General features: G+C 40.1%; 1 protein-coding gene across 2 annotated transcripts in view; it reads left to right on the top strand.

Moving 5' to 3' along the window:
* The window catches only part of LOC306883740 (protein diaphanous homolog 2-like), a 440640-nt gene that overhangs the window by 242529 nt on the left and 185873 nt on the right, over window positions 1-12238 (top strand). For both annotated transcript variants that reach the window (XM_079439172.1, XM_079439173.1), the window contains 2 exons: window positions 6521-6619; window positions 11068-11162. In XM_079439172.1, the coding sequence (XP_079295298.1) occupies window positions 6521-6619; window positions 11068-11162 (194 nt within the window). The remainder of the gene's footprint in view (window positions 1-6520; window positions 6620-11067; window positions 11163-12238) is intronic.

Raw genomic sequence — 12238 nt, 5'->3', positions numbered from 1 at the left:
TTCTTATTGCAAACTCTATTATTGCTATTGCATTTCACCTCTCATGGCCGCCAAGAGCTATTCTCTCATGCCTACATATAACAATGTCTGTGGACTCAACACACATGTATGTGATTACGTTGGCAGAAGCAATCTTGTACTGCTAATGTTTTACTAACATTTTGAAACCACCTTCCCCCGAATACCTCTCGATTTGTGTTTTCCTTCTAATGGATTGCATTACTGAAGCCTCACTCTGAAATACTGCTGTTTTTATTGTGCCAAAACACCCCGAACATAATCAGTCCTTCACGGTCAGTTTATAACAAAAACCACCTGGCTTTTTTTCTTCATCAATAGTTGGCCCACTTATTCAATTATTTATTGCATTTTCTTGTATTCATTCATGTTATTTATGTCCTCCATGTACACAACATGTCTTGAATTGACTTTAATTTCTTTGTATAAATGCGGTTCCCCATAAAATCTTAACGAGCCATCTGTATTTGTTTCACTATACTCATTCTGTATCCTTGTAATGCTGTGAGGCCCAGTTTATTTTTTTTACTGTATTTAACACAAAACTAACAAAAAGGTTTTATCTACATCCAAATAAAACTTTATTCCTCTAGCACTTCATTATGGTGTTTTAGGGAAGCGCTTAATGTAGATCTTTGTTTGTTTTTGTTATTTAACTGTGGTGATGATTGGATTTTAATCCATTAAACTGTAGGCTTTTAGGGATAGCACAACCTAAAATTAAAATGGATTGTCATTTGCTGACACGCATGTGGTTTCAAACCTGTGTAACATTATTTCTTCTGCGGAATAAAACGAATACATTTTAAAGAATTAAAGAACTGTTTTCTATATAATCAAAGATAGGAACCATCCAATCAAAGGAACAAAAAAGATATTTAAAAAAAGGCCATACAAAGGAAGTAAATGAGGTCCGATGTTGTTTTGGACAATGCTATTCTTCCAACTTTATGGGAACACTTTGGTAAAGGCCCTTTGATATTCCAGCATGACTGTGCCCCAGTGCACAAGGCAAGGCCCATAAAGACATGGTTGGATGAGTTTGGTGTGGAAGAACTTGACTAGTCCTGACCTCAACCCCATCGGACACTTTTGGGAAGAATTGGATTGGAGATTGCAAGCCAGGCCTTCTCATCCAACATCTGTGGCTGGCCTCACAAATGCTCTATGGGATGAGTGGGAAAAAAATCCCACAGAAACACTCCAAAAGCTTGTGGAATGTCTTCCCAAAAGAGTGCAAACTCTTAGAGATGCAAAGGGACGACCAACTCCATATTAATTATATATTTAGAATGTGATGTCATTAAAGTCCCCTGTTTGTTTTAATGGTTAGGTGCCTTTAAAATGGACAGTAAAGCCTTTCTTAAAAAAATCCAGTTTTGACACAAATAATAGCTCATCAAATGGAGGAGCAGTTTTAGCCTCTTGGAGAGGTGGCGAACACGTCCTGCTTTGTGAGTCTTTAGCTTGTGTCAATATTCTAAGCATATTTTAGTGGGTAGATCAAGAGGCTTAGCTCACTTGGCTGTTACACATTTTGTCTTGTTTTCCTTGCATTCATTTTTACTATTTTTTTGGCAGAAGTCCTGTTCCCATCATCAGTGATGGACAGAGGGTGGAACCGTAGCCCATCATGCACTAATGTTTTGTATTAGAAACAAAGACATGTCCTGCTTTCTCTAGTTATTCAGTTCCTGTAACACTACAAAATGGTTGCAAGCCAGCAGATAAGAAGCTGTGTCATAAACACGTAGGGTGGAGTGTAATTGAATTCAGCAAGCCTGCTGCAGATACAAAACAAAGCCTCCCAAACTGCCCTTTTCCACCGTTAGTGGAAGTAGCGATGGGCTGAGCCGTGCCTGTTTCTTATTAATCCAGAACCGCTCGGACTGAGGAGGTGCGGAACTGGCGGGCTGCGGATCTCTAACAGCTGAAAAGCCTGAGGATGTGTTGAGAACATCCTGCTGAGAGCGTGGGCTACCCAGGTGGGAGAGCCAGCTAGTGGAAGGGTGTGACAATGCGCCTAAGGGGGTGTTGGGGGTATCTTGAGCTCCACAATATGGATGAAAGCTGTTCCTTCACCTGCAGCTCTTCCCCTAAAATATTAATATCCTTCGGGAGCCCTGTTTTTTTATATTTTCTCTGGACTTCAGGTTTCTGAGATTTAAGCTGTTTTCTGAGTACCCATATAATAACCATGGATCTGTCTGTCTGTCTATCGATCGATCGAATGGTGCAAAACCCTGGTATTGACTCATGGTATCTTAATGGTGAGACATATTTGAGAAACCGTCACAGTAGGGCTGTCGCGGTGAAGGAATCTCCCTTGCGGTAATTTTGAGTGGTTCAGTAGCGCGGTATATATATATATATATATATATATATATATATATATATATATATATATATATAAATAAATAAATAAATAAATCTGTGTGTGTATGTTACGATGTAATGAGGTCATATTCAGAAACCAATGAAACCGAAACTAAATCGCTTTGAAACAGAAAGTGAATTAAACAGAAGAGAATGACAAAATAACGGTCTACATAACAAAACATAAACATGATAATAAAATCGTTAGTCTATTGTTAGCCTATATAACAGTTAGTTCTGATTCTCGAATCTGACTGACGAGATACTTTTTCTGTTGATATTTGCGTGTTCTAGACGGGCTGTGAGTCAGTTCAGTTTCATTGTTTCGCCACAAGGTGGCATCAAGAGACTGTCTTTGAGTGAGTCTTTAAACCGTTCATTCAACTACACGTTCAAAAATATATTTTATATCTGTTTTCACAAATATACATGACTCGGCCTGAAGGACAGACGCAGGTAATCGCACGCGATCAGTCAATCTCTCTCTCATTCGCTGTCTGTTTAGGCTTGTTAAGTGTAAATTTACTGAGCCTCTGTACAAATCAGCATGGTACACATTGTTATCATTACTAATATTCAGTACACATGCACGAAGTGTAAAACAAGAAGGGTGTAACCTTAAGGAAAAGACGGCTCAAAGACAGAAATATCGCGGTTGCTGCGGTTGTTGCATTCATCTGCGGTTGTGCTCGTCAATAGCGCGGTATTGCGATATTGCGGTTATCGCGACAACCCTACGTCACAGTAAAATTTCCAGCCTCTAAAATGCACTATAAATCCATAGCACTGTTATCAGCTTGTGAAATTTATTTCTGACATGACAACTGTATTGGCATGGTAATGTACAGCAATGACAATGTTAATGTGTTTGGTCTTGGTGGAATAGATCTGCTACGCTGCTGCTGCGGCAGAGCAAGTTGCTACTGCCAATACATCCACAACATGCTGCAGTGAGCAAGTAAGAAATACTGCTTCTGTGCACATAATATATATGAATAACCCCCCTAGCATACATGATCATCTCGTAGCAGATCTATACAGGTGGAGCTGGGAAAGTGGAGGGTTTTTGAAGTGCGCTGCTACTGCTATATATATAGCAGTAGCAGCACACTTCAAAAACATATAAAAATATATTTTATATATATATGTATGTGTGTGTGTGTATATATATATATATATATATATATATATATATATATATATATATATATATATATAAGGAAGGAAAGACAACTGCGCTACAGACCGATCTCGAGTCCCACTGTAGAGCTCCGGAAGGATGCTCTGTTCCAAAATCAAATCTGTCGGTGCTTCTGAAATTAGCGAGGGTGCTTTGCTTTCATGCACATCTTTTCTGACATATTTTGTCGAGTCCATAGTTATGATTATCACAATGTCATTGCGATTTTGAGAGAATATGCAAATGTCACTTTCAAAAGTTTATTGCAAGTACACCACATTGGTCCTCTTAGCAGCATGAAAAACAAAACTTTTATTCATATTCTGAATGGAGAATAGGCAAAGAAATTGTGCTTCCTTAAAAAGCTGTCACTCATTTTATCGCAATCTCTAATTCCGTTATAATCGATGAATCTGTCAACACTGCACAATTAATCTCTTATTTACATCACCTCTACGCTCTGTTCATTATAATGAGAGGATTCGCATTGCGAGCTTCCAGACCTCTGGACTGAACATGAGCACTCGCGTTCTGAGCGGTGAGTGGATTCTGACTCTCTAAAACTCCTCAGATTGGCCATTGCGTTATAGAAATCAACAGATGTCTCTGTTTTGCTACAATGTACAATTCTGCAAAAACAGAGTGCAAACACAAATGCACATTTGATTCTGACCTGAGGCGGCTGCTGGTTGCTTTCGTTTTGTTGTTTGTTTATTTAGTTGCTTCTTTCCTGATTCTTGAACTTGGTTACATGCATATGTTTTCCTTAAATCATCCTGGCGACCCATTTTTTAAGTCTCACGACCCACCTGAGGGTTGTGACCCTGGGTTTGAAAACCACTGCACTAGCCAAGTATTTGAATGTTGAGCAGCAAGCTCACTGGCTACCTATATGGATAGAATTAATCAGCTGTGCCATGTTATAATGATGTCATTATGCCAGATGGAGTTAGACCTATCGGTCTGCACCATCTAGAGTTTCATGCCAGAACTTTGGATTTAATTAGATAATAACTTTTTGTTTTGGAACTGCAAGTGCTATCTCCTGTCAGGGTGTTAAAATGCTCAAACAAATTAATTATGTGGTATCCACTTTGCCTGAGCACACCTGAGCTTTTAGCATCAACATAAATAAATCAAACTTGCAGAAGATCTGACTCACTGAGCAGGCTCAGTAGAGCCACCCTCACTTCCAGTGCAAAACCGGCATTCATCAGTACCACAGTGCTATTGACACAAGAAGCAAAGGGCCTGTAGCCAGCAGCAAATCCACCTGCTTAGGAGATGCTCCTGCTTTGATAGCTCCTTCACATATGCAGATTTCTTGGGAGAGGTTTGTTTGCATGCAATTTCCTGGGAGACTTCCATCTTTGGCTTAAATAAATAGCAGAGTAGTGATGATTAGCGCTGAGGTGCGCTTCTACTCCCACAAGCAATCTGCCAAACCTAGGCTTCTTCTGTCTTTGTTCTCACTGTTTCAGTATTACCCAGAATCTCTCTGTCTTTCTCTTTCCCTCGGGTGGGTCCCAGAGCTACGTCCTTGATTGCGCTCTAATTTAGTTAGTTGGTAGTTGACTGTGACAATGGTTCGGCCGAGGATTTTGCTGACACATTGTGTCACTCAGGGAGAGGCTCTCTTCAAGCAGGCCTCAAAGGGAGCCGGTCCCTCGAATACTAGTCACACACGTACGGAATTAACGTTGGTTTGGGGCTTTTCCAAGCTTCTGTGCCTGCCTCTCCTTAGGATTACAGAAATAACACAATTATCTCCATGGCTCTGAGCCGTTGACAGAGCAAGCACTGTGTTTGTCAATAGCAAGCCAACAAAATCTCCCTCCAATATACAGAGCGGCACCACAGTCACACGCCGATGGTCTCTTTAGAACGTTGTCTCTATATGTCTGTCTCTCTTGCTGTTTTCTATCTCACATCTCTCTCTATTCCTTTTTCATTTTCTCCTACCTTCATTTTTCTCTTCTCATCCCTCCCACCCTCGTTTTTTTCATTTTTTTATATGTCATGCTATAAAAAGGAACTCTGACATGCATCAGTGTCTTGGTTTAATCATGACACATCTGCCATGATCTAGTGTTTCTCTGTCCTTATGCTTTCTACCCTGGATCTGTTATCGAGGTGCCATATGTATAATTACCTTATAGAGAGGAGCATATGTCATTTTTATTGTTACAGTGGGAGCTCATAAAAAGTGTGGTCCAAAGCACAAGAGTCATGCTTTTCATTTTGGTTAGCCGTATGAAAAGACCACATCCAAAATAATACAATTCATTCATCTGATACAATGTTTAGGTCTTGTTTTTTTGTTATTAGAGATGCTCGCTTAGGTGGGCACCACTTTTCCTCAAACGTATGACTTGGAGACTTGATGAAGTATCTAATTTGGCAGTTCTGTTATCACTCACGCACCCTTGTGTCATTTCAAACTCGTGTGACTGACTTTCTTTTGTGGAGTGCAAATGCTATTCTGAAGAATGCTTCGGTTGTTTTGCCCATACAATGAATGTCAACAGCGGTCAAATTTAAAAATACAAAAAAGACATAAAGGTAGTGTGAAACGGCTAGCTTATTCATCTCTGATCACAGAAATATTGGGTTTTTATATTGTGCCATTAAGCAAGCACCTAGGAACCACCCAGAAAACCTTAGCAACAGCATAGCAATGTGCTATGAGCCACTCAGTGCACCTGCCAACCTTACAAAACACCCTAAAATGATGGTGGTGGTTTCTTCAGAAAATGCACAAATCTAGTTCTTTTTCCTGTAATCACAGTTTGTGCAGTCATTCTGTTTATGCTTGATGTCTGAAATTTGTTAAACTCTCAGCGTCTGAAAATGTCTACTCGTTACCTCCCCAAAAAAAATGAACAGATGCATTTACTGGTTTTGATAATTAATACTTACTCTCTGGTTCTGTCTCTTTGCTTTCAGTGAAAAAGGACGTGGAAGAAACAGATGCTAGGATGACACAATTCAAGAAAAAAGCGAAAGAGCTGCGAATTCTGGATGCCAAGACAGCCCAGAATCTGTGTAAGTTATCAGCATTCCATATCATCTGTGTCCCCTAACAGCGAGCCAAGAGCCCTCCAGATCTGTATTTTTTGTTCTTCCTTCCAAAGAAGTTACATTTGTCTCTAAAGAATTGTCTTTTTAATTATTTATTAAAATTTTTTAAGAGAAGTCCTAGGTATTTTTGCTCCATACTGGAAAAGATGGATCTAACTGACTTTTTTTGTGCTGAAAACAGTTCAGGCTGCTGAAATCTATAGCTGCAATGTTGTCAGGCTTTGACTGACACTTTTCCTCTCTTCTCTTCTGTTTGTTTGTTTTCTTGTTCCTACATATCATGTCAGCTTTGAAATTCCTCTTATCCTCTTGTATTGTCAAGCAGCATTCGTCAGTATTTGCTCTTCCTGCAGCAGGTTTTGGGGATGCTGTTTCTTGATAATGGATTCTACCCGATTCCTCTGATATCAGTTGTATCGTAAACAAATAGGAGGAAAACAGGAAAAGGGACAAAGCATTTTATTTGTGTCTGCCTCATCCTAACCACAAAGCAAAATATTCCCCCCAAACCAAGGGTACTTCCATCTGGGACATTGCTTGTTTTAATTGATTGATTCTCGTCCCACATGTAAATAAAAACCAATGGTCAGTAGAACTTATTTATTTATCAAAATCAGTTTAATTACATTTGGCCATTTTTAAGTTCTACATTGTCTTTACCCCATGACACTAAAACACTGAGTTTGACCCTCTCCTGGACAGAAGGAGCTACCTGTTGATGTCACAGTTTGAACTGAACACATCTTGTTTTGTAGCCTGTATTGATCAGCCTGCCAGACCCTCCTGCCATTTAGTAACTCCCTGTCTCTCTTCCACTGCCACTTTTTCTCCCGCTCTTGAATCTTCAGGGAGAGACTATGTGTGTGTGTGTGTGTGTGTGTGTGTGTGTTTGTATGAATTCATTGTATTCTCAAGAGTGCCTGCGACTATTTGGACTCTGATTGATGAAAGCAGCATGAGAATGCAGTTTTATTCTTCTTTGGAAATGTTTGCTGCTTTGTCTTGGAGAGTAGAACACCTTATATATACAATATCACACTTCATGAAATATTTATAGCAAATGCTAAAACAACCAGCCACCTGAGTATATGTCCTACCCATGCTTGTTTTCATCCTAGCCGGAAGAGTACTTGGATTCCAATTGAATACATCAATGCGATTTAAATGTGCGAATAGAGTAAGATGAAGCTCCGAGTCTGGCTGCATGGCTGCTGTTGAAGAATATATTTTAAGCCACATTATCCAAATTTTGGTTTAACATGGATAATAAATGTATAACTAGGTGTGTGCATTTCCAGACATAAATTGTGCTTGTACTTCTCTATAATGATTCTTGGGTTATTTCCAGAGCATTTCTATATAGTTACTGGGGTTTTATAAGGGGTTGCTGAATGGCCCATGGTTTGGTTAGATTAATTGCTTGGATGAATTAATTAATTCATAAATTAATTTGACAAAAAAAAAAATTGTTTTTTTAGATTGTCAGACAAACATTGTGAGTCTTATTGCTTAGAAGAACAGTATTAGCACACTTCTTTTTTAACAAACTGCACAGTGTAATGTATCATTCATATCTTGGAATGAGTTATTATGCACTGAAGACTAATACAATATGTAGTGTTAGAATTAATTTAAATCCTTAACACTTACTATGAGCAGTAATAATAGAGATGCTTGTGTCAGTCAGTACGAATGCAACAAAAGGGGTGGCATTTTCATGAATCATGTAACATTATTTCATGCAACAAGTTTAGATGACATCAAGGTTTGTGTTTTTCTTTTTTCTTCTGTTCTTTTCTTCTTCTATTAGAGCTGGAGCAGATGGAGATGGCCCTAACAGAAAAGATGGCAGTGACATTTCTCTTCCCCTCATTCACTGACTTTCACATTCTCGTTCTCTCATTCTCATTTCTGCTAGTTCTTTACCCTGCCTTTGATGCGACACACACGCATACACACATCACTTCAGGCTTTGGAGTAACTAATGCCAGAACAGGAGTGGGGGTGCTGTTACACATTCACTTCAGCCACAAATCTGTCATCTCTCACAGAGAAAGGAAAGGGGAGGTGGGACAGGAAAGCAGAAAGAGATTGTGTAAAAGAATCTTCAATTTTACTGATTAATTTCATTTATTTATTATTTATTTGATTTATTAATTTTTATTTAAAAGTATTTTATTTTTATTTTGTGATGGGGGCCTCAAAGACAAGATTGATCCAGGGTAGTGAAAATGACCCAAGGTACTTGTGCAACTCAGTTCAGCTCTTTACTTTGACCAGAGAGAGTTACTCATACCCCCAGGTATCTATTGCTGTCTTCCCCTCATGCTGAGAGTACAGTCTGTAGGCTGACTGGACAATGCCCACACTTTCATTTTTTGGCCATGAAATTGTAGGAAAACTTGCTGAGTTAATTGATCCTGGGGGCCTGTGAACAATCCCACACAGACACATACATGATCCCACACATCACTGTGAGTGTAAAGAGAAGCAGGATATTTGTTCTGCTACTCTGGACCCGGGGCCCGGGTGTGGCTCCGTGCACAGCTGAAACAATAATCCAGATATGACGAGGAGGCTGTGAATCTCACGAGTGCGGTTAACGTAGGAGGACCCGAGCAAAGTAGGCAACCGCTACATGAAGTCATGCTCCTCTATATAACACAGAGATACCCAGCAGAGCTCTGTTGTCCATTAGCATGTTTAACAATCCCAGCATTCTGTTCCCTTCCTTGATCCAACTCCAGAAGAGTCACGTCGGCCCTCCGTCAGCATTACTTTTTTACACATGTAGCGGACTGCATTTAAAACAAAGTGTAAGTTCCTATAAATTATGCCCATGTGTGGAGGTGGTTTAGTATAGATAGCATTTTTATATATTTGGGACGGAAGGGCTCTCTTTGCATAATGCTTGCAAGGTTTGCAGTGTTGAGAAAAACAAAACAATTGTGACTAAATCCCCAGGCTGATGAGTATGAGTGGATATGAACGGAAATGAATTATGGGATGCATCTGTCATGGACAAACTTGTTAGAGGAAAACTCAGGATAATTCACTCACTGTGAATATGTAAATTATGCTAATGAATGAACAGATGAGGCGAAAGCATTTGTCGTCCAATAATTTTTTTTTTGCAGCAAATATGATAAGTTCTGACTGGGGGTTGTTAAACTCACCACATTCAGTGACTAACCATTTGTTTGTTTATTGGCATGTGATACTCTTGATGATTGGCTCATCATGCTACTGATGGTTGCTTCATTAGCATATCCCTATAGCCAGGCTGTATTGTGTTGTTAGGCTAGTTTTAAAACCTCGTTGTGCGTTTTGGCACACCGAAGCTACAATAAGAATTTCTTCCTATGCCATTGTGTCCGGTTTTTGCCAGATGAGCCCCATGCTTTGAAATTCCGCTGTGTGTGCTCTACCTTCATCTCCTGAATAAAAAAGCACAGAACTCTCTTTTCTCTGAAGAAACCGGCATATTGTCACACGCAGATGGCCGACTAATGAATTGCAGAAAATAGAGCATAGTTTCACAGAGACTCAGTCAATCAGCTGGTGGGAATGGTAGTTTATTAAATCACTGTTCATCAGAAGTTGGACCTCGTTCACCTGCACACCAGAGAGCTGGATGGTGGGGTGAGGCAGAAGGGCCTTCGCATTCATTGGCTGATGCAATTCTGACATATCTGACCAAATAAATACTTATTTCATAGAACAGACTCTCACGTATCATCTTCAGTAGATCCACTCTAGATCCACTCAGCCATGCGTTCCCATCAAACATTTGCTGAAATAGCTTGGTGGTAGGTGGTACAAAACAAGAGCAGCCCCTTGAATGCTTTCTGTACTGTGATAATTTCCCAGAACAAAATCAGGTTCTGCTCAGCATTGTTTCCAGACACTACTGGAAAACTCTTGACTGTTTTAATCTAAGTAAATGTTAAGGCAATTTTAACCTCAATGCAGTGACTGCTTCAGACAGAAATGTACAATTATGTTCAGTCCCCCACTGATGCACTTTAAACTGCGCACTATAAGCTATATGCTATAATTACAGACTATTCTTTCCTCAGAAGCGGAGGTTATCAAATTCAGCTGTTGGGTAAATTGCACCTGTGGTCCTTTGCATTTCAACCTGGGGAATGTTTAAGATGTGCAGTCATTATCTGGTGATAGGGCCCCAAATCTGAGGTTATTTTAGCTACTTTTATTGTTGCCAGAAAATTGTTTTTCTTTCACTTCAAATTGCCCCGAAGTGGAACAAACACTCAAACGGTGTTTTTACCATCCACCTGAGAAGTTATTGACGTTGTCCCATGGCCATTTCTAAGGGAGGCCCTGTTGAACACTCTTGACACTCTAAACTACAGGGCCAGAATATAACTCCTTTTTTTCTTTCCGAACAGCAATTTTCCTGGGATCATTCCGGCTGCCTTATGAAGAGATCCGGGATATCGTGCTGCAGGTGGATGAGGAGAGGCTAAGTGAAGCACTAATCCAGGTGAGTTGTGTGTGCATAGGCACTTTCACATATAATGCAGCTTGATCCCCCATTTAAAACCTTTATCCACTCACAGGGCTATGTATGAAATGCAAACACATCCTGGTCAAAATCCAGACCAGGGGGTCGTTTTTTATATATATATATATATATATATATATATATATATATATATATATACACACACACTCACCTAAAGGATTATTAGGAACACCTGTTCAATTTCTCATTAATGCAATTATCTAATCAACCAATCACATGGCAGTTGCTTCAATGCATTTAGGGGTGTGGTCCTGGTCAAGACAATCTCCTGAACTCCAAACTGAATGTCAGAATGGGAAAGAAAGGTGATTTAAGCAATTTTGAGCGTGGCATGGTTGTTGGTGCCAGACGGGCCGGTCTGAGTATTTCACATTCTGCTCAGTTACTGGGATTTTCACGCACAACGGCTTCACAAATGCTTTGCTGCATACCTCGATTGTAACGAGTGGTTATTTCAGTCAAAGTTGCTCTTCTATCAGCTTGAATCAGTCGGCCCATTCTCCTCTGACCTCTAGCATCAACAAGGCATTTTCGCCCACAGAACTGCCGCATACTGGATGTTTTTCCCTTTTCACACCATTCTTTGTAAACCCTAGAAATGCCACAACACGCACAACCTTGAGGCAGATGGGCTACAACAGCAGAAGACCCCACCGGGTACCACTCATCTCCACTACAAATAGGAAAAAGAGGCTACAATTTGCACGAGCTCACCAAAATTGGACGGTTGAAGACTGGAAAAATGTTGCCTGGTCTGATGAGTCTCGATTTCTGTTGAGACATTCAGATGGTAGAGTCAGAATTTGGCGTAAACAGAATGAGAACATGGATCCATCATGCCTTGTTACCACTGTGCAGGCTGGTGGTGGTGGTGTAATGGTGTGGGGGATGTTTTCTTGGCACACTTTAGGCCCCTTAGTGCCAATTGGGCATCGTTTAAATGCCACGGCCTACCTGAGCATTGTTTCTGACCATGTCCATCCCTTTATGACCACCATGTACCCATCCTCTGATGGCTACTTCCAGCAGGATAA

Source organism: Barbus barbus (assembly GCF_936440315.1).
Source record: "Barbus barbus genome assembly, chromosome: 17".
Taxonomy (NCBI): Eukaryota; Metazoa; Chordata; class Actinopteri; order Cypriniformes; family Cyprinidae; genus Barbus; species Barbus barbus.
This window is presented reverse-complemented; position numbering and strand designations above follow the sequence as displayed.